The sequence below is a fragment of the Dermacentor variabilis genome, chromosome 10, assembly GCF_050947875.1.
Source record: "Dermacentor variabilis isolate Ectoservices chromosome 10, ASM5094787v1, whole genome shotgun sequence".
Taxonomy (NCBI): domain Eukaryota; kingdom Metazoa; phylum Arthropoda; class Arachnida; order Ixodida; family Ixodidae; genus Dermacentor; species Dermacentor variabilis.
In genome coordinates, this window is record NC_134577.1 from 117,979,757 (window position 1) to 118,003,613 (window position 23,857).

The following is a 23,857-nucleotide window of genomic DNA, read 5'->3' on the forward strand; positions in this document are numbered from 1 at the left end:
ATTCCCATTCCCATATTTCCATGAATACTTTACGTGTCATTTCGGAAAACAGCCTGCTCGAACTTACTGAAAGTGAACTGCTTGAAGTGTGGAAATCTCAGAACATTGTGAATGCACGAAAAATTAAACTAAGGAGCGAAGACAAGGAAATCCCAACTAAGCACTTGATTATCACATTTGGAACCATCAATTTGCCCGAATACATTGAAACTGGATAGTGTAACATGCGCGTACGACCGTACATCCCAAATCCGCGCCGACGCATCAAGTGTCAGTGGTTTGGGCATGTGTCTTACAGCTGCCGAGGGCGCCCTACTTGTGCGAAATGTGCCTCAAATGACACCTCCTTTGACATCCGCACTTCTGCTACCCATTGTGTCATGTGTAGCGGAGATCATCCGCTTATTCGCCATTGTGTCTGTCATGGAAAACATAGAATGAAGCAATAGAACTCAGGGTGAAATTGAACATCTCTTTCCAAGGAGCACACAGACGTTTTTCCATGACTTAATTCATCCAACCCATCCTACGTTGACGTGACGCAGCGGGGGGCGGCGTCACATTTTTCGGCGGCCGTCCGAGTCACACCTAGGGTGATTCGGACACCAGCGTCCCAGACGCCGAGGAATTGGCGCATCTCTGAGGAGCGCACCAAAAAAGACGAACTCCGCATCACGGGGCCTGGAAAGGCCCCGGTGAGCTAACACAGTTCTCGTTTCTTCAACACACAGCACAAAAAAATATTTCATTATGGATAAAAAAATATTATATTGGAATGTACGGGGACTTCACAATCTCGGCGACGTTAAAGAACACCTACATAAACGTAATTCAAAGATGCCCTGTGTTCAATAGATACACCTGGAATACACACAAACTTTCTTTGTAAGCACGCCAACTTCCGCAAAGACCGTGACGAGGCTAACTCCTCGTGCGGCGGTGTAGCAATCATTGCAGACAAGTCTGTAGTTGTCGTCAAGTAGCACTACAGACACTCCTTGGGACAATGTCAGTTCCCGGAGTTCTTTTTAATAAATTGGTAACTGTTAGTTCCCTATATATACCCCCCAAACTACCATCTCATAAACTTAGATTTCTATAATATCATAAGCCAGCTTGCGGGACGCTTTACAAACTCGTGGATGTTTTTAAGGCTCACAACACCATGTGGTGAGATTCCCGTTGTGACGCGAGAGGTCGGCTGATAGAACATTTCCTTCTGACATATAGTGCATTTATGAAGTCGAGGTTTTGACGGAAGCCCGTCTGGTCGGGAGGCATCATGAAGAAGGGTTCATATATATTCACATATATATGTTCACATATTCATTCAGTGGTCGGTGTCCTTCTTTTTACCCTTCTTCATAGTGCATTTATATTCAATAGGAAGGAGCCGACCTATTACAATGTACCACTCATATTCATCGCTAGACTTAGCAATTCGCTCTCCTTCTTTTCTGCCTGACCTGGAATAGAGTGTTATCAACAGTACTTTTGGAAATGACCATTTCCCTGTAATTTTAAATTTAAAAGCGTAGCATAATAACCCTCACCATATTCCTCAATGGAAATTACAATTGGCTGAGTGGGGGCTTATTAAAAAATCAACTTATTTAACAAGCGGTTTTATAAACAGTTTAAGTACAGATGGCGCTGTCGCATATTTTACCGCTTTCATTATTGATGCGGCAGAAAAGTACATCCCACAAACGAATGGTGATCCCCTTAAAATACGTGTTCCCTGGTGGAACGAAGACAGCACAGATGCGCGAAAGAAGCAGAATAAAGCATGGGACATATTGCGCATATATTCGAATGCTGACAATCTCATTCAGTTTAAAAACATTAAATCGCAGGAAGGCGGCACGGCATCAGACAAAGAGAAAAACCTGAGTTAGGTTCGTCTCAGGTATAAATTCATGCACACAGGAGTCGAAAGTGTGGAATGGCGTAAGGAAGCTAAAGGGGCAAGACACACATCCGTTGCCTCTGGTGAACGACGAAGGGAATACCTTAGGAGAGCAGGCAGACTCTCCTGGGGAGCACTTTGAGCGTGCGGCAAGCTCAATATACTACTAACAATCTTTCCTGAAGCACAAACAAATAGAACAATTTAAGGGATTTGTTCGTAAATTTCAACAAAACGAGCCATGTAACAGTCATTTTGGTATTGCCGAGTTGAGGGCTGCATGCCTTGATTGCATACGAAAGCTCTGCACCGAGACCTGACAGAGTCATGTATGGCGTGATTAAAAACTTAAAACACTGACACACAACTGGCATTACTCTCACTTTTCTACACTATTTGGTCTGCCGGATACCGACCATCCGCATGGAAAGAAGCGATTGTAGTCCCTGTTTTGAAGCAGGGTAATGACCCTTCCTCGGTGGCAAGTTAGCGCCCGATAGCTTTAACAAGTTGCATTTATTTATTTATTTATTTATTTATTTATTTATTTATTTATTTATTTATTTATTTATTTATTTATTTATTTATTTATTTATGAAGAGACCCACAGCGCGATGGCAAAACAGGGGTGGCGGGGAGGGGTACAAGAAGAAGTACATATGACATTTCTGCTCCTTGGCAGAGTTATAAGTTCAAAACCCCCCAAAAATCAATGAAAGGTAAATCCCTTAGCAGTGCACATCTACAACATCAAAAAGAAAGCATTATTTGATACAACACTCACAACATCACTTGGCAGTCTATTCCATTCCCTAATGGTTTTAGGAAAGACAGACATTCTACACAATTCAGTCTTTAAAATCATGGTGAACGCGGCTGGATCTATAAAAAGGCTCTTGCACATGCTTTTCGCGATCAACCCGAACAGCTGAATAAGAAATAGCGTGAAAAAGCTTCAGACGCAACATCTTTCGGCCCGTGTAGAGCAATTCCCATGTTTGAGTGCTTCCTTCGTACGCGATGCACTGCACCAAGCACCGCGTGTGCCAGATACTGCAAGCGGGTCCCAAACCGTGCACGCGTGTTCCAGAATCGACTTGACATAAGTCTTGTGGGAAATGTCCCGACATGACTGTTGAAAAGTGTTTGCATTTCGGCGAAGAAATCCCGAGGTTTCGCATAGTTTAGCAGCTACATAATCGGGGTGACGGTGCCATTTCATTTCAGTAGTAAAACATGTGCCTAATATTTAAATTCGAATACCTGTTCCAACATTACATTCCTAATAACATATGGTTGCATATCGGGTTTTTCTTTCTTGTAAATTTTGCACGAACAGTTTTAGACAAATTCAAATTCATATTCCATTTGACGCACCACTTTGAGATGCTGTTCAAGTCTTCCTGAAACATCTCAGCATCACGGTCACAAGTGACTACGCTATAGAGGACGCAGTCATCCGCAAATAACCGCATTTGAGACACTATTCCGTCGCTAATGTCATTCACGTACAGCAAGAACAATACCGGCGCCAACGCGGAGCCTTGTGAAACACTGGACACAACTTGCACACTCTGAGACTCAGAGACTCAATGCCATTCGCAACCACAAACTGCTGACGTAAACATAGGTAATCATTTACCCATGATATCACTTGAGGGCTAATATTGTAAAATGCCATTTTTGAATGAGTAAACAATGCGTCACGGTATCAAATGCCTTTTTGAAATCTAAAAACACACAGTCCACGCTGAGACGCCTGTCCAGTGCACCTGCCAGGTCATGCACAAATTCAGCCAATTGCGTGGTACTAGATCGGCCCTGTCGAAAACCGCGCTGACAAGGATTAAACAATGAATGCCCGCCGATATGTGCTACTATACTAGGGTACAAAATATGTTCAAGTGTCTTGCACGCAAATGAAGTTAGTGATACGGGGCTATAATTTGACACGGTGCCACGAGGACCAGATATGTGGATTGGCACAATGCTTGCAATTTCCCAGTCATCTGGAAGGCATGATTCGTAAAGCGATTTTTCAAAAATAATCTTCAAGCCCGGTGCAACCGACTCAGCGCAAAGTCTATAAAATTTGTTTGGCAAGTCATCAGGGCGCCCAGTCTTAGCAATCCAGATTCTGCAACAGAGACTCCATACCATTGATGCTAATAACAATATCATCCATAACACTCATCACTGACTGGAAATTCAAGGTATTTCTATCATCATGTCCAATTGCACGGCTGAAAACAACTAAAATACGTATTAATGAAGTCAGCTTTTCTTACATCATTATCAACAAAGCTGTTGCCATACACAAGAGATGGTGTAGTTACAGTGCCTTGTCCATTTCTCTTTACACGCTTCCATAATTCCTTTGGATTCTCCTTTAATTTCGACTCCATTGCAATACCAAATGAATGCTTTGCAGCTGCCACTGCAACTTTCATTTTTTCGGTAATTTCATGTAGCTTCCACCAATTCTCATGTGTCGGCTTTCCTTTAAATTTGCTGTAAACTAGTTCTCTTTTGCGGGTAAGACTGCGTGACTGCCGAGTAAACCAAGGTTTACTTTTACTTCTTTTCGTTAACCTCCATGCCGGAACAAAGCGCTGTCTCAGCTCAAACATCTTTTCCTTAAATATAGACCATATTTCAATTATTCCAGTGTTGTCGGCATACGTTTCAAATACCGTCCCGTACTCATTCAACACTTTATCTCGCTTTCATTTGCTTTTTCGTAGTTATATACGCGTATGTTGGCTGTTCCCATGCTTCTATATGTTCAACATTCATTTCACAAAGCACAGCATTATGATCGCTTATCGCAGGTAGCACTTGAGTGGAGCGGGCGAATTCAGGTTGATTTACGAATAACAAACCCAAGTTATGATGCCCACGTGTCGGCTCCAAAACAGTTTGACGCAAAGCAAGAAATTCACCCAAGTTAATCAGTTCTTGACTGGACCAATCCGAAAAAGAGTGGAAGTGAGGTTGATGACTCAAATCAGTCTTAGACATATTGAAAATGTTTGCGCCGAGACACGAGGACAATGCCAAGAAAAGACAGTCTTTTCTCGGCATTGTCCTCGTGTCTCCGCGAAAACATTTTCCGTGTGCACTTCAACCAACTAGTCCAACCAACGTACAATATTAGGCAAGTTGAAATCACCTCCAATTACCATGAAGTCTGTTTGAATTGCGTAAGCTCTGCAGGGTGATATGGGCTGGACAAGTTTTGAAGTGAGGGAAGCTCACAGTAAAATTAATTATGAAGAACGGCTGAGCAATATGCAAGAAAGTGAATGGGCTGGGCGAGTGTTGAGGTATTTGTACAGCAAGAACATTGATTCACAGGGGAGGAAAAGAACTAGGAAGTTTACCAACAGGTATGCGGCCTGTAGGGTGAGCAACACAGCAACAAATAACGTCAAGCAGAAAGTCAGAGAGGTGAAATAATCTCATGGGTGGCGGCAATGAAAAAGAAGCCTGCCATGAGTAACTACTTCAGAGGAAAAAACGACATCAAGAAAGAAACAATATATGATAACTCAAAAGGAAGTTAATTACTTTTTGAAGCGAGGTCAGGATGCCTTAGAAGTCGCACCTATAAAGCAGGATAAAATAAGGAAGAAGAAGCATGTGCTTGCTGCGGTAAAGCTAGGGAAACAATGCAGCCGGTTTTATTTGAATGTGAAGATATCTGCCCAGTGGTCGATTTAGGCACCACTGGCCCCCTTGAAGCCCTTGGCTTCAGCGAGGGCAGGGGAATGTAAACATGTCCGCAATAGAGATTAGTAGGATTGGTGGAAGAAAAGTAGGGAAACGACAAAAAACGGAGACGTATAAAAACAAAATTCGCAATAGGTGGTCAGAAAATTTGGTTATGGGAATTCATCGTGGATTTTTTTTTTCTTTTTTACTTAGGTAGGACATTACACAGTACAATAGCAAGAGCTTGGTGGCGCAACCCACCGCCCCGTTCCAAAGAGGACGCTCATAACATCCATCCATCCATCCAACCATCCTGTTCACCACCCAGGTATCCGCTTGGCCACCAGCGCTTTCAGAGCAAGGCCTACTGAAAGCTCATAAGTAGAATCGAATCAGTGGTCGTTCCGTCTGTAGAGATCATGAATCAGCTTCCAATGCTTCTTCAAAGCACACTCTAATCATGAACATCCATGTTCTCAAACCATTAACGATTTGACGTGTACTACAGTTTGTCATAGTCGAGCCACTGTGAGACAGCCCTTTTCACTGCGTGTGAGGGAGCTTAGCGTTGAAATGGATGTACCACTCCTCGAACATCGCTTAATGCCTCCAGCTAAGCAGCTACCACTTTGGGAGTGGCAAATGACAGAATGTGACATACATTTTATAACAGTTACAGAGTACGCACTCGGGCTCGTAATTGTAATATAATTACATGAACTCCAATCGAAGTACTCTTGCTCTGAATTGTACACCAGTGCACCAAATTCACATGCTGGCGTATCTTACGCTGCGGTTGTTCCCTCTTTCCCTAAATCAGACATATTGAACCCTCATACAAGTATATTTACTGCAGATGCCTATGCAGCACTGTCTAAAGTTAAACACATAAAGCAATTAAAACTAGAAAATACAATAATATTTACGGATTCCTTATATGTCGTAAAAGCACTGATTTTCGTAAGAAAACTGAAAGAATCTCGTTTTTACTAAGCTTTACTGATACTTCTGAAATATTTATCCATTTCGTAGACAGGTGACAATATGCTGGGTTCCTGGCCATAGATGCATCGACGGTTATGTGCTAGCAGACAAAATGATACCGTCAATTTCGTCGTAAGCTATTAATCCTACCGTTGCTATTCCTACCACAGATCTCTAGCTTTTATTTTTTCGCGAAATAAACTACGAAGCCACTGGCAACGCTTGTGCGACTCCGAAACAAATAATAAGCTCCACTTGAACAAGCCGCAGTTAGGTTTCTGGCCCTCCGCTAAGAAAACCCGACGAACTGATGTCCTATTCTGTCGTCTCAGAATAGAATACACATATGGCACCCACAGTTTTGACTGGTGATGAGCCACCAACCTGTGGTAGATATGGTGGGTAGCTGACCGTCCTCCACGTCTTCCTGAAGTGCCGGAAAGCAGAAGATGAGAGAGAGAAACGTTTGCCTCTATCATACCGCTACTGTGTTCCTTTCCATCACGCTATGTTTCTTGATGAAGAAGCGCCTTTTAACAGCCAAGCTGTCCTAGGTATCTTGAACGATGTGGTCTATCTTATTAGCCCAACAATTTAGTAGCGCATTATCTCTCCATAGGATGCCGCTGCGATAGTAGTTTCGTATAGCATATGCTTCTAGGCGCTTGTGTTCAAAGGGCTCTGTTTAGGCAATAGGGCTTCTTGCGAATTCTTACATCTGGCATACTTTGTATATCGTATCATTCTTTCGCAGTGCATTTTTTATGTTCATAGCACCACCTCATCAGTCATTGCCATAATATTATTGCATGCAGAACTTACGCACATTACAGCGTCTATTTCTAGGCCCCTTTACAGCCACGTCTCAGATTTCAATACTCCACCGCGAACTCACTAAATCTGGCATGGCGCTCTTTGGCCATGCCTGGCCCTTGCAACCCTAAGCAACACGCATTCATTCATTCATTATGCACAGACATCAAATTGAAATTGGAGTGAAACACACACTGCATAAAGCGCTCTGTGTGGTTTGTGTTTCTATCCAAACTTATTCCTGTGCGTACCAGCGCGCTATTGAAAGCAGTGTTTCTTGCGTCTGTTGCAGCATATTTCACTAACCAAGTTTAATGCCATACTGACCATCCGAACAGTCGGTCATTTTTGAGTTTAAGAATCACTCAATAAGAGCGAATGCGATAATTAAAATGACGTCGTCCTTTTATGACGGCGCTGTTTGGGGAAGATTTAAGTACTTTTCGAGCCTACATACCATGCATTATTGAAAAAAGGGGGCGCGCTAACTTAAAACTATTCCAAACTTTTCTATTCCAATTCTGCAATCAGGCCTCCATGATTGGTCAAACATTTTTTTTTTTTGACCAGGCCCCCTTCACGTCTCTGTCACGCAACGTCACGAAAACCGCGATAGCTCCCCATTTGATATGACGTACACACACTTATTATGCATGGCTTAACCGAACTAAAGAAAAACACTTATTTCTGATTTGACGCCTTTTCGCCATTAGCCCTCGGCTATTGGTCAAAAGTTTCCGGGCTCCACCCACTTCACCTGCCTGTCACGCGACGTCACAAAACCGCAAAAACTCACCGCGTCAAAGGGAGGTGTGCGCGTTAAAAATGCATTAATATGTCAAAGAAAACGGAATTTTCTTCTGAATAGCCGCAGACTGCCCCAATCTGAAAGGAATAAAAGATGGCTGCCGCCGATCCCTCATGCACTGGCTACTCGCGCCTGCCTGAGAGCATGGGTTTATCTGCGCATAATCAAACTTCTTCCGTGGCCGTGTAACGTTTTCGAGCACTTTCGGCACGTTTACGACTTCGTTTTGCCAACTCTTTTTTGCTGAGGATCTGATTTAGCGTAATTCTTAAGCTTCCGTTGCATGCCGCCGCGATTTTCGACCAGCCAGCGCAAGCAAAGTAAAGGAAAGCTGACGAATCGCAGGCGCCGGCACCACCCTTCTCATACGGTTATCGATTTTCAGTGCAGTGGCTCGGCCCCATTGAATCGCTCACAACTTGAGTGTGCTCCGCGCCTCTTGTCAGCCAGTTTTATAAAACAAGCCGCTCAATGTAGGTAATGTTATTCGTTTTTCAAGCAAACAAAAGTAGCCTCCTATGAACGAGGAGAGCGTTTGATTGGTCTGTTTAGACATCCCTGCGGGTGACCGCCCGATGATTGCGTCGGCAGTTACGCAAATTTAACGTCAGGAGATTGCAATAAAAACATATTGGAATACTTTTACGTCATAAGGCCCAAGCAATTGAGGATAAATTAACAAGTGCGCCCGTCATACGTGTTATCGTAACTCAGGGTTTGATGCAGAGAATAGCGGAGATTCAAAATATCAAGCAAGATTATCAAATCGCAGCAAAAGCCATCCGCCGTCTTGCCGAAGGCACAGCAAAACGAAATTGCTCGCTCGACAGCATAGCTACACGCATAGCTGCTGCTTGCGCCCATGCTCTGTGGTGCCCTCCTACTGCTGCTCGCTGCTATGTTCGTAGCAGGGGTTTCGTGGCAACATCAGCGACAAGCTAGGAATGCTTTTTCGAGTAATAGGCACAACAACATCAGCGGATAAAGTAAAGAATTGCGCGGGAACCAATGACCGTAGTTATCAACGTGAGCGAACAGCTCCGAACGAACGAACGAGTGAGCGCGCGAGTAAAACGAAAGAACTTACGCGCGCCGAGTCCGGCTAGCGACCAGTCGCCAAAACGCGCAAAAGGGGCAAAGAAATTACTATCGAAAAGTTGAATTAAAAAGTAACATGTGCTAGGCAGTGGCCGACGCAAACGACGTTTTCCCAGTCATTGTCTCGTGACTGTTTGTTTGCTGCGCCGTCTAGAAACCTGCTTGCATGAGCTATACATAAATTATTTATGTATAATTATTTAGACCATAAGCGTTCTTACTTCAACGTCTATATTAGATTTTAAAAATTTATCACGTCAGCTTCGTTTAAAGGAGTGTTCGTGGGGCAACGATTGTTATATACTAGGCAAAAAAATTGTTCATGAATGGGAACGCCATTTTTATCTAAATGAGTGCAACGATTTTTTGTTTGACCTTTATGTGAAGGCCTGGCTATTCTGTATACAACGCACTGAAATCTTTCTAAGCGTTTTCAGCACTATAGCTGCTCAAAAAATTAATTTGGCAAGCGTAATAAAAGAACTGTGGAAAGAACATCGACGACGATTGTCAATGCAAGCGAATAGTCCCAACTTACGAGCGAATAGACGGACGAACGCACGAACAAGCAATCGAGGGCGAACAAGCAAGCGAGCGTTTCTCTACCATCGCACGAGGGGGATGGCGATGGGTGGAGAGGAGGGCTGCGCCTGGCGAGCGAAAACATTCAGGCGTCACAAAGCTCGCGCACGAAAATTACCCCATCCCACCCTCCTTCCCCACCGCCGTTAGCTTTCGCGAGAACAGGCTCGCTTTCCCTCGGCGCGTTTGTATGGCACGGCCAAGCACGGGCTAAGACGAACCGCTACCAGCGACCGCCGCCAACCTCGAAAACGGGCAAGAGAGGCAAATAAAGTTATTCGCTTTAAAATGGCTTTTTGACGTTAGCGCAAATGTGCAGATGGAATACTTATCTTTAAAGTCCAGCCATCTCAGCAAAATACATCAGCGCTGGTGTTCCCGAGAAAACAAATAGGTTCACCCCTCTTTCAAAGGAATTGGCCGCAACGCGAAAGTGATACGTGTATGCTAAGAGGCGGTGGCAGCTTCGTTGCACATCGAGAAATGCAACTACACACATGTGCAGCCTTATAAATTACAGTTGCGCGTTTAGAAATACAAATGTCTAAAATGGCGCACTCTTTTATTAATTACAGTTTCGCTCGAAGGGCGAAGAAATTAAAGCGATCGCAAGCACGCGAAGCCCGTAATGGTGCCCGGCATAAAGGTGGACCGGAGGCGTCATATCCGACGGGGCGATTAGTGCGCTTCGGGTTACGATTAGAGCTTCGGAGGCGTCGCGCCTTCCCCCACACACACACTTGAGCCGCCATGCGCGCCACCGAACGGTGACGGTTGTCGCAGCACCGACTGAATTTTAGCAGCAAGACCGAGCAGTTCACAGTTCAATGGGATGTTTGTTTAAAAGGGCGCCGAACCAGTTTGTATCCAAATGGGAAAACACATTATGAAGTTAAAATAGGCTATTTCAGAACTAATTTTCTTGCAGAAAGCTGCTGCGGCCACCAAGGCCGGCAGGCGAGCGCAGCAGACGAGCCTATGTTTATTATTATTATTATTATAGTCTGGGTGAGAGAGAGAGACGGCGCACCCCCCCCCCCCCCCCCCCCCCGCGTTGCGCCCGCTCCGTCGAGGCACGCTCGTGACGCTGCGTCGCAGCCAATGGGCATTCAGGTTCCGCCTCGCTGCTGCAGACTCTGGCTTTTTCGCTCAGTGGGCCATTCGGTGCTTTCGCACGCAATAAATGCCGTTACATTCACAGCCGCTCAGTGGGAGCGTGCTGCCTGTCAGGCAAAATCTGCGAGCGTTGCGGGTGTCCCGTTTCGCCTCCTGACGCCATACGAAGCAACAAAAGAAGAAAAAAAGGAAGTGTATTACGCTGCGTCCTTAAAAGACAGGTCGAGGACGTTTTCCAATGGTGCGTCATTTGCGCAGGTTGCCACTTTCTGTCGCCTGTGACAAAACAAAAGGCAATATTGCACGCATGCCCCTGCTGTTTATCCATGTACGCACGATGCTTGAAATTGAGTGGACCCACGAATATTCATCGCAGGTCAATTCCTCGTTAATTCACACCTTCGACGAGGGTTTGGAACAAGTCTCGCCACCGCAGTCATCTGTACTCAACGGATCCAAAGAGAGAGAATTCCATCTTTCCGGGCTTCTCCCCGGATCGACGTATCTAGTTTGCGTTCAAGAAAACACAATCGACGGCTTCGGTGAAGCGGCCTGCGCGAACTTCAGCACTAGGCCTTCCAGTAAGTGCCCGAGTCAAGTGCACTGATCTGAAGTCGGTCGCAATGAAGGTGTGCCCAGTAAAGGTTGCAAGAGCGACAAATAACTTCCAATGTTTAATGAAAGTGGTATAGTTATAATAAAATATAGACAGATATAATTTAAACCTTACTGTTAAATGACCCTTCCACGATACCACGCGAGCGAGACTTAAAAAGCCAAGAATATTCTAAAACTAAAGACTGATGCAGGTGCTGACTGGAAAGCCCCGCACTAGCTGGCCTTGACGGCGGGAATTTTCACGGCGTTCTCTAAGGTCTGGTTAACTTTGCTATCGGTAAAGGCCCAACTGCTCTTTGTCTTAAGGAATAATGGGCTCCTAAGCACGGGCTCACGGGATAAAAGCGCAGCCCTGCATTCCGATGAAGCGAAGCGCGAGAACAATCGTGCACTTCGACTTTGGGGCACGTCAGAGAACGCCAGGAGGTCCCAGTTCTTCCAGGCACTGTGGCGTGCCGCATAGTGAGATCGTGGTGTTGCACGTAAAACCCCATATTTTTTTTATTTGAAGGAAGCCGAAGACCGAAGATAGAAAATTAAAAGAAAAAAAAGAATTTTACTTGGCCACGGTGGACAGAATGCGAAATATAATTTATGATGTCACACAGACGTACCAGCGCTGTGATGAGGCGCTCAATTGAAAAAACAAAAGGAAAACTCGACATTTGTACTTTCTTTAATAATAAACCTATCACGGCTAAGTAAACTGTACCTCCATACCTGTAAAAGAGTATTTTATTAGTGTAAATATATTCAGTGTTTCGCTCTTGTGTTCGTCCAAAACAAAGGCAGTAAAATATAACCAAGTTCGGATCTTGTGGAACAAATACTGAGTGGGCGAAATTCATAAAACAACGCGCTGGGCGGGGCGTGGAATGGAGTGGAGGGCTCCAGAATAATTTTGACCTTGCGGTGACTTTCATCGGGATACCCAGCGCCCCGATACGTGAGAAATACGGTAAGTTATATTTTCGTTCATTCTCATTTTCGTTTACCTTATTATTTTTGCATTTCAATAAACATAGTAATTAAGTTTGCTGGCGTCATTGCCCGGTTTTCTTACGATTGTGACTAATACAAAATGAGTTGTTCAGTTTTTTTCTACCCGTCTCGCTTATTATCCAGTTAGGTAATGAAAAGAACTTCATTTGTTTTGCATTTAAATAATACATGTGTCATAAGTCAGCTTTTAAAATCTGGTTGTAATAAGTTTAGAATGCAGTAGCTACCTCGCACTCTCTCTTGCGTTTATACTGCTGCATACCATGGCTGACCCTCGGCGTCACAGTTGAACGGGTACATATAGATCATATAGATAGATAGATAGATAGATAGATAGATAGATAGATAGATAGATAGATAGATAGATAGATAGATAGATAGATAGATAGATAGATAGATAGATAGATAGATAGATAGATAGATAGATAGATAGATAGATAGATAGATAGATAGATAGATAGATAGATAGATAGATAGATAGATAGATCATCGTCACCATCATAAGCTTGTTTCATGTCCACTGCAGGACGAAGGCCTCTCCCTGCGATCTCCAGTTACCCCTATCTTGCGCCAACCGATCCCACCTAGCACCCCCAGACTTCCTAATTTCATCGCACCACCCAGTCTTCTGCCGTCCTCGACTGCGTTTCCCTTCTCGTGGTACCCATTTTGTAACCAAAATGGTCCAGCGGTTGTCTAACCGGCCCATTACATGACCTGCCTAGCGCCATTTTTTCCCCTCTTGATTCAATTAGAATATCGTCAATACCCGTTTGCTCTCTGACCAAACCTCTCTTTTTCTGTCCCTTAACGTTATTCCTAGCAATCTTCGCTCCATCTACGCCTTGCGCGGTCCTTAACTTGTTCTCAAGCTTCTTTGTCAGTCCAGAGTCTCTGCCCCATATATCAGCACTGGTAAAATGCACTGATTCTACAGCAGTCAACGCATTTTTTTCCTTCTATGAATTTCCTTCTCGTGATCAGGGTTCCCTGTGATTAATCAACCTAGGTAAAGCTACTCCTTCACAGATTATATAGGCTGACTGGCCATCCTGAACTCTTGTTCTTTGCCCGGCTATTCATCATTATCTTTGTCTTCTGCATAGTAATCTTCAAACCCACTTTTACACTCTCTCTGTTAAGGTCCTCAATCACTTGTTGTAATTCGTTTGCATTGTTACTGACTAGAACAATATCGTCGGCAAACCGAAGGTTGCTGAGATATTCGCCGTCGATCCTTACTCCTAAGCTTTCCCTCAGTTTAATAGCTTGAATACTTCTTCCAAGCACGCAGTGAATAGCATTGGAGAGATTGTGTCTCCCTGTCTGACCACTTTCTTTATAGCTATCTTCCTGATTTTCTTGTGTAGAATTAAGGTAGCTGTAGAACCTCTGCAGACATTTTCCAAGGTATTTATGTAAGCGTTCTTTACTCCTTGATTACATAATGCCTCTATGACAGCTGATATCTCTACTGAGTCAAATGCCTTTTCGTAATCTATGACAGCCATATACAGAGGCTAATTGTACTCTGCGGATTTCTCGATAACCTGATTAATGACATGGGTGTGATTCAATGTAGAGTATCCCTTCCTGAAGCCAGCCTGTTCGCTTGGTTCACTAAAGTTCAGTGTTGCCCTTATTCTATTCGAGATTATTTTGGTAAATATCTTATATATTACTGGGAATAAGCTAATGGGCCTATAATTTTTCAGTTCTTTAACGTCACCCTTTTTGTAGATTAGTATAATGTTTGAGATCTTCCAGTTTTTTGGGGCCCTTGCGATCGAATGACACTTCGCATAAAGAGTTGCCAGTTTTCCACGCATTATGTCTCCTCCATCTTTTATTAAATCTACTATTATTCCATCTTCTCCTGCCGTTCTCCATCGTTTCATGTCTTCCAAGGCGCTTCTGACCTCATCGCTAGTTATTATACGAGGAGTTTCTGTCTCCTGTTCATTACTGTTCCTAATGGAGGTATCCTGACTCCTCTGGGTATTGTACAGCTCAGTATAGAATTCTTCCGCTTCTTTTACTATATGTTCGAGATTGTTGATGATATTACCCTGCTTATTTTTCAGTGCATACACCTTGGTTGGTCCTATGTCAAGTTTCTGTCTCACTGATTTCAGGCTGCGTCCATTTTTTATGGCTTCTTCAGTGTTTCTGGCGTTATAGTTTCGAATATCGCTTATTTTCGCCTTGTTGATAAATTTTGACAGTTCCACGAATTCTATCTTATCTCTTGACGTGGACACTTTTATTCTTGGTCGTTTCTTTATTAGGTCCTTTGTTACCTGGGAGAGCTTGCCCACTGGTTGACTTGGTGCCTTGCCTCCTACTTCAATTACTGCCTCTGAAGCCAGCCTAGTTACGGTTTCATTCATTAGCTGTATGCCATCATCATCTCTGTGTTCTAAGGCTGCATATTTGTTTGCAAGTACCAGCATGAATTTGTCTGCTTATACCCTTACTGCCTTTAGGTTGGCCTGTTTCTTCTGGACCAATTTTACTCTCTTCAAATTGAGGTGAATCCTAGACCTCACTAACCTATGATCACTTCACTTTACCTTACCTATCACTTCTACATCCTGCACTATGCTGGGATCTGCAGAATGTATGAAATCAATTTCATTCCTTGTTTCACCCTTAGGACTTTTCCAGGTTCACTTTCTGTTGCTACGCCTCCTGAAAACGGTGTTCATTGTTCGAAGCTTATTCCTTTTTGCGAGTTGTACCAGTATCTCTCCTTAGCGTTCCTAGAATCGACGCCGTAGTTGGCAATAGCTTCTTCAACAGCCTGCTTTTCTCCCACTTTTGCATTGAAGTCGCGCATTAATACAGTATACTGAGTGTGCACGTTTCTCATCGCTCATTCAACTTCTTCATAAAACTGATGTACTTCCTCATCATCGTGACTGGATGTGCGAGCGTATATATATATATATATATATATATATATATATATATATATATATATATATATATATACATATATATATATATATATATATATATATATATATATATATATATATATATATATGTGTGTGTGTGTGTGTGTGTGTGTGTGTGTGTGTGTGTGTGTGTGTGTGTGTGTGTGTGTGTGTGTGTGTGTGTGTGTGTGTGTGTGTGTGTGTGTATAGGCTTGTACTGCCTTTACTCTTTACCTCTTAATACATTTATTTACGACTACTGCTACCCGTTCACTAAAGCTATAGAATTCGTCGATGTTGCCCGCTGTGTCCTTATGGATTAGGAATCTTACCCCGTATTGCGTCTTATCTAGGAGACCTCTAAAGCAGGGGGCATGGCCGTTATTCAGCAATGCATAAGCCTCACCACTTCTAATCTCACTAAGGCCGATGATTCACTAGTTTCTCCAGATATCTGCGCATGCCCTAATACATAATTTATTGCCGCTACAGCATTCGCGCAACTCGAGTAACGCAGCCTCAGTCTCCCTTTCTCTCAGTTCCTGTGATAAACCGAGCACCAAGAGTGGACGCGGTGGACGGCAACACAGTCACCCTCAGTTTGGCTCCTGTCGACTTCCGCAACGGGCCATTGACGTAAGTTTTCACACGCTGAGCTCATTCCCAAAAGGGCCCCCCCTTCCGCTCTCCTATCTCGTCTATTTTCTCCTCCACAGCTATTTAAGCCTCGCCATTAATGGCAGGGGGATGACGTATCCACGCATGCTCGTCGACGTTAACACATATTTTCGTTACAGTGCTAGGCCGCGGTTATCACAATCTTTTCAATGACAACTGGGCTTGACTTTGTGAAATTCCAGATTCTGCTGCCGCGCCAAATACGAACCAGCCGTAGCAAATCAGCACTGGCCAGGAGTTGCTACGGCAGTTTCAGTGTACTGCTAAAATACGCTGACGCCATCCGATAATGATGCCACGAAAATAGCTCGCTATCTGGAACGATGATTGACGCACGCCTGTATCGTGGCTAGCTAACGATCTGTCCGTAGCATTGCGCGTTCTAAAAAGCGCATGTGCTCTTACGTTCTAGCACGCCGGTGTCAGGTCGGACGCAAGGAAGGTGCACGCCTTGAAGATGAACGGTGGATTTTCTAACGTGAAATCGTACAGTTTTACTTCTAAGAATTGATGTTGTTGGCCTGCGAAGGTCTTGCGCTGATTTCAGTAGTGCGCGCTGAAAATCACCGGGTATTCAGAATTAATCCGGTTTAGCTCACTATACAACGTGCCTTATAATGAAACCGTGGTTTTTCAACACAACACAGGTGAAGGCGCAAGGTAAAAGAACACGCTACTATGACAGTCAGACGCGCCGTTTTTCTTGTGCATTCACCTGTGTCCATGTATTTAGCGCTGCTCACCCCTACAACAATAAACAAACATGAGTATGCAAGGAAAAAAACTGTAATAACTACGAGGAAAAGTGCAGAGGGAAGCCGAACACTCCTGCACGTCGGAACATTTTGTTCCAAAAAAAAAAAAAGATTATTTCGATTTAAATTGTACGTTATTTTCCTCAGCTACTAAGAACGTTGCCTTGCTAAACGATGTGCTGCGGCATCTACGTTTTGATGCTTTGCATGAATGAATGACGCATTCACATACACAGTCGCCGTCGTCACTGCGCGTAATGTATAAAATGCGGAGCGATGTGCGTATTTCAAGTATACCTAATTATTACCGTACGCACGGCAGTGCTCTGAAAATTTATCAACGTCGAGATAACCACGCCTGTCATGTAGTAACAAGGCTGTAGTTGTTTTAAAAAGTCATAATAAAGTGTGTAACTGTATTGTACTTTCAGTGCCTACTACTTGCTCGTCGTGAAGAAAGTGCACGAAGTTGTGGCACCCATAAAGCTTCTCAACTTCAGTTCAGCGGAAGACTTGCACCTCGGTTACTACGTTGGAGCCAGTTTCACACCGGAGGAAGTCGGCGACGGGATACGGTTCGTCGTAGGTGCTGGAGACACCGTCGGCGGCTTCACAAATCCTCCACTCGAAGCCGGTGCTCCGTACAGCTTCGGGTGGGCAGCCGAGACAAATTTCTCGGGTGTAAGTAACAAGCACTCCTAGGTAAAACGTCGTAGATTCAGTGGGAATGCTCGGTTGTTCCGGAGTCTACAAAGCTCATATATATGTAAAATCACGGCACTCATTTCGTTTCCGCTGGCCATAGCAGACATGTACTGCGAAATTCTGCAAAGCAGGTTCTCGGCGTCGCCTTTTATTGCGGTAGCAGTTCATGCAAAACCCCGAGCGCATTTCTGCCGTCGGCGTCGGTGTAGCCGTGAGGTCCCACACCGCCGATTTTATCGCAAGGGCGATAAAATCGTAGCCGCACGCCGTATGGTGTATGTGCAAGTGAAAGTGCGCGAGAGTGAGCCGGCGATGGCGGCTCAATCTCGCGCACGAAAGGGACGAAAGCTGTTCTCCCCGCCCCCTTATGTAATGTCCCGAAAGAAGCCTTTAACGATTAATAAATTATGACGACGACGAGGTGGAGGAAGCGCGCCGTCTTCTGTCGCGCGCAAGGCTCCGTGGTGAGGGTAGGTAGGGGGGAGGACGCCTTCTGCTCCGCGCCGTTGTATCCAGAAAGCCATCTACGACGGAGACGCAGTGCGCCGCGCGGTGTCCTTTCGCGGCTTAGTTCGCTGCTGCTGCCGCACTTCCTCATTACAGCATTCTGACGGCGAGTTTCCGCTGTCATTGAGTGAGATGTGATCGTGCTTGATTGTGCACGCGTGACACCGTGCTTGTTCATTTACGTTAATTGTTTTTGAGCGCAAAGAAGCGCACGATGCAAGAAAAGGAACACATGAAGCTGCGGCTTTTATTTTATTTTTATTTTGAGGGCTGCGATCTGTTAGTATTTATTTATTTATTTATTTATAGATACTGCAGAGCACATAACGTGGTCCAAGCAGGACGGGCATTTTTTTAACAAACCACATTCCATTGTAGAATTCCATTGAGACACTGTGTGCGGGAAAAAGGAAAATTGATAAGCATCTGTTTTTGCGAAATATGGCGTAAAAGATCTTGGTTGTTGATGTCGTGTATGTCTTGTTGATAGGGGGGATAAATACAATGAAGGGTCAATAGCGAATTGCTGGTTAAGGAGAGAATTCAGGAAACCCAAGTGAAATTGCCTTCTTCTGTACTGAAGGGGGGGTATGTTATTGGCTGTCATTAGTTCTGACGGAGAGTCCACACGACGAAATTTAGAAAAGATAAATCGAAGAGCCTTTCTTTGAATTCTTTCGAGTTTATCAAATGTTATGTTTTGTGTAGGGGTGGCATACTATGCTGGCATATTCTAGTTTTGGTCTTATGTATGATTGATAGCATAGAAGTTTTACATTTGGTGGTGAATTACGAAGCTTGTGTCTTGGAAACACAACTTTCTGAAAGCAGAAGAACAAATGTTATCAACGTGTGAATTCCAGGAGAGGTTAGCAGTGAACGTTACACCTAAATATTTGTAGCTATCGACATGATTAACTGTAGATGAACCTAGGGAGTAAGCATACTGAAAAGGGGATCTTTTTTAAGTTATAGAAATGGAAACTGTTTTTTGTGCATTTACGACCATGCCCCACTGGTTGCACCATTGGTATATGTAATCTAGATTTTTGTTTATTTCTTGTTGATCATGTAGGCTGCAAACTTCACGGAATAATACACAGTCATGTGCGAACAATCGAACTTGAACAGTTGGATCAATTGTATCTACCATATCATTTATATAGCACAAAAATAGCAGGGGCCCTAGCACACTGCCTTGGGGCAGACCCGACGTGACTGGTAAAAGGCGCGAATTTAGATCCTCGACTGTGACAAACTGCACCCGATTTCTCAAATATTCAGCCACCCAAGCGACCAACACCATCGGAAGACCAATGTTGTTTAGTTTATAGATTAGTTTGTCATGAGGAACTTTATCAAAGGCTTACAGAAATCTAAAGAAATTGTGTCTATCTGAATATTATTATCAAGACCTTTGGCAAACTCATGCGTAACAGTGACGAGTTTCGTCACTGTCGAATACTTCTTTCTAAAGCCGTGCTGAAAACTTCTTAATATGGAGTGTTTGTCAAGGAATTCTGTAATTTGAGTGGCTATAATATGTTCTATAATTTTACAACTTGAGGAAGTTAAAGATATCGGTCTGTAATTAGATAGTAATACTCTGTCGCCTTTTTTGAAGATAGGGATTACTCGGGCCGTCTTCCAGTCCCGCGGCAAGGTTGCTGTTAACAAGGAACTATTAAAAATAATAAAAAGGAACTTGGCAACGCATTCGGCATTTCGCCGAAGAAACACATTTGGAAGGTCGTCAGGACCACAACATTTTTTCGTGTTTAAGTTTAAAAGCATAGAAACCAAACCAGGATATGAAATAAAATTGACTTCGTATGGTTGAAATGAGATTGCGGTAGGCGTACATGGTCCGGATACTGAAAACAAAATAGGCGTTAAAATGATTTGCTATATCTTCATAATTTGTAACCATGCTACCGCCAACTGATATCTTCGAAACTGCTTTCTTGGTTTCATTAAGATAATTCCAGAACTTGGAAGGATCATTCTTCATAAAATTGGGCATTACAGTTTTAAAGTAGTAATCCTTTGCGTGATACATCGCTTGTGCACGGATTCTTTGGTGATCGCTGATAACTTTGCAGTGCGCATGCTGCTTTCTTAGCCGTTTAACTTTTCTTTTCAATTTAATGCTTTCGCGAGTCATCCAGGGTGTACGCCTGTGTGTTTGTTTGCGTTTGCTGGGTATAAAGTTGTTCATACAACAATGACACGTCTCAACAAATTTGTCCCAAAGAGCGCCCGTGTTTGGGGTGCCGTCATCAAAGTCTGCAAGTACGGTTTCCATGTATTCAAGCACACGAGCATCGTCAGCTCGGGAATAGTCCTTAAAATACCGAATGGGAGATTTTTGGTAGCTACTGCATTTGGGAAGAGGAATTGACACGCTTACAAGTTCATGATCGGACAGCCCTTGTTCCACTAGAATGGTATGTTCCGAAAAAGCCCTATTTACAAATACCAAATCTAGAACCGAGCTTGCATGTCCTTGTACGCGTGTGGGTTGTTTGATTATTTGAGTTAGGTCGTGAGCGAGCATGATATCAAAAATAATGTTAGCGTTTTTACTGGCCTGGGAACAGGACAGTCCCTCCCAGTCCACACTTGGCAAATTAAGGTCACCGACCACGAAAATTTTCTTATTATGATACAGTGACATATGTTCTTTGAGCACAGGTAAATACTCCGGGCACGCGTCCGGAGGCCTGTAACATGCATATAAGATGAAGCTATGTCCCCAACAGGACAACTGTAGGCACAAGCATTCAGGAATGCCAACATCAGTTGTAATCGTAGCTTCTACTTCGGGCTACTCCCCCAGCTCTAGTAGTTCTATCTTTTCGATATACGTTGTAACATGAGGGAAAGATTTCATCGTCACTAATTTGCTTTCTCAGCCACGTCTCTGTTATCACCGCGATGTGAGGATCATGCTGCACAAGTATGGTTTCTAACTTATCTATTTTATTAGTGACACTGCGCGCGTTTATGTTAAGTAGCCTCAGTTCTTTCCATTTGCTTAAATCTCCAGTTTTTTTTTTTTTTTTTTTTGAGGACCTAGCGATTTTTACTTTGGATGTGCTTTCTAGACGAGGGATCTGGTCGCATTGCTCAGTTATGTCTGTGGCAATGGCGCTTGGCTTCGAGTATTTGGCCGTCTGGTTTCCCGCCGTGCGTCGCTTTTTGGTTCCGTTTTTTGAACAGGTACTTAATCATTTTTGTTTTCGTCCCGAACGTGTGCCTTTTTATTGATATATAGCTTATCGTATACTAGCGAGGCTTTCTCGCCGTTCTCTCTATTCATTTTGCAGCTTTGCCATAGCTTTCTTCTGATTTCCCACACTCTTACCGAAAAATCCTCGCCAATAGAGTAATTCGTGCCTTTCAGTTTGCTTCCCTGCTTTAGAATTCTAATTTTGTCTCTTGAATCTAGGAGCTTGAGAACAACAGGCCTGACCTTGCCAGGCGATGGCCGTCCCAACCTATGAATACGTTCTATAGCCAGTGGTTCTAGCTCAAGAATACCTTTTATTATCTCATTGTTCACAGCACCCTCTAGAGATCCGGTTTTCTCTTCTTCAGCTTCAGGTAGTCCGTGAATAATGATATTAGACCTTCTGCTTTGGTTCTCCAGGTTATCAATTCTTGCTTCAAGGTAAGCAATTTGCTCCTGGCACGACGTAACCTTAATTTCTAGACTGGCCAAGGAATCTAGTTTTTTGTCAATATCAGTGAGGCGTCTTTCTTTAATTTCCCTAATGTCGATTGCAATCTCACTAAGTTGTTTTGCTATTTGTGCGAGGTCAGGGCCGGGGTTAGTTTCGATGTCGCCACAAAGCAGTAGTAACCATCGAACACATGAAGCAGCGTCGAACAATGCGCAACATATTCCGGAGCCGAACAACCGTGGGCACGGCAACACCACCAAAAATGGATCGTCAGAACGAAAGCACTTTCCGTATCGTTTGCTTACCTGTACAAAATACAGGAAAGGATTAGATGCGACCCACATGGTGGTGATGTCGCCGTGCCCAGTTCCAGGCAAGTCCGCTGGAAAGCCTTTTATAGCGGAATCCGTCCATGTCGTCATACACTCCTTGGTCACGTGGTAGCGCTGTAACGTCTCCGTTGGGTGAAAGGGTAGCGTTGCCCATGATGATGCTTGTAGACTATCCGGTGCTTCGAGGTCATGGAAATTCCGCTCATGCGCCGCTACGACGTTCGCCGGTTCCCCGCGCGTGTTATGACAGTGATCAGCAGGCCAAAGATCTGTGCAAAATACAGGAAGGGATTAGATGCGACCCACATCGTGGTGATGTCGCCGTGCCCAGTCATTTGATGCAGTGCCAACGCGGATCCTCGACTAAATCCGGATTGCCCTCTCTGAGTGAGGCATTGCGCTGACAACGTGGCGTTACGCAAATAGTGAGCTGGCCTGCATTGCGAAGTGCGCTAATAGAGCACCGATTATACCATTCCCTGTGGTGCACCGCTGAGTGACGTAAACGCGATAATCAGACCACCTGGTGGCCGTCGCTTTTCGCGCCACCACCGAGCGCTGGCAAGATGCGTGTCGGCGCGATCGTGTGGGCCGTAATCAATGCGACTTCTCACTCGACTTCCTCGTGTCGGGTTGACGTAAACGAAGCCACATCTTATTTCTTTGTTTCTTCGTTTGTTTGTTTACAAGATAGTGTGGACGTTGCACTAAGGTGCAATCAGGAAGATATATTCGGGTAGAAACAGAAAATAAATATTTTAAGAAATAAACACGTGATAAGCTATACAATCTTACAAGATGGTACAAGCAACGAATAATTTAAACGAGCCTAACGTTCGCAATCATTATTCCTGTTTTAATATGAACGGGAAACAAGAACGGCGACATCACTAATTCAAGAAGTGAATACGCCATTTTTCACAATGTACAACTCAAGGAAGGATGGCGCCAACGAACAGGGTCGTGATTCGTCCTTAACTATGGATTATTAACATGCGCTACAGTCAGTCATACTTATACAACTAGCTAAACTATCACGAAGGAGCACCGAAAAGGGCGGTTAGAGCATGATCAAAGTTTTCACTAATAGCAGCAGCTTTTGACAAGTAATTCCGCCCATGGAATGCTCGCGGACCGTAACTAAAGCTATGCACATCAGTTTTCGCGACGTGTGAGGCAAGCTTACAGCCGTATTGGTGACGGTCTTTTATTGTTAGCCCAGGGCTGAGAAATCCTGTGGACGAACATCCCAATACTCCATGGATTAATGCGCGTAGAAAGGCTAATCTAGCTCTTTGGCGCTTAAGTTGCAGTAGCATATTGCTTATACTCGCCATTAATGCGGATAGATCTCATCCTGGAAAGTGAAAGCATTCCGAACAGCGTGGATCGCAGACATATTACAAGTATGCTACGTTTAGATGCGCAGAGTGCACTTTTCCAAAGCTTGCTGCGTTAAGACTTTTTTGAGAATCGAAATCCGGCAATGATGGAAGAGTCGGCCTAGCTTGTGTTCAGAAAAGTCTCAACTCGTTATGATGTGCGCACCCATGAATGGCGGTAGCTCGTACAGCTTCCAAAAAGGCATTTGGAAATAGGATAAGCGTTCAT

The 23,857-nt window shown here is 44.0% G+C and overlaps 1 protein-coding gene across 1 annotated transcript in view; it reads left to right on the forward strand.

Annotated features, from left to right (window-relative positions):
- Nucleotides 1-23,857, forward strand: part of LOC142559394 (cell adhesion molecule DSCAML1-like) — a 71,371-nt gene that overhangs the window by 41,373 nt on the left and 6,141 nt on the right. The window contains exons 7-9 of the mRNA XM_075670996.1: nucleotides 11,401-11,605; nucleotides 16,123-16,219; nucleotides 17,448-17,697. Coding sequence (XP_075527111.1) covers nucleotides 11,401-11,605; nucleotides 16,123-16,219; nucleotides 17,448-17,697 — 552 coding nt within the window. The remainder of the gene's footprint in view (nucleotides 1-11,400; nucleotides 11,606-16,122; nucleotides 16,220-17,447; nucleotides 17,698-23,857) is intronic.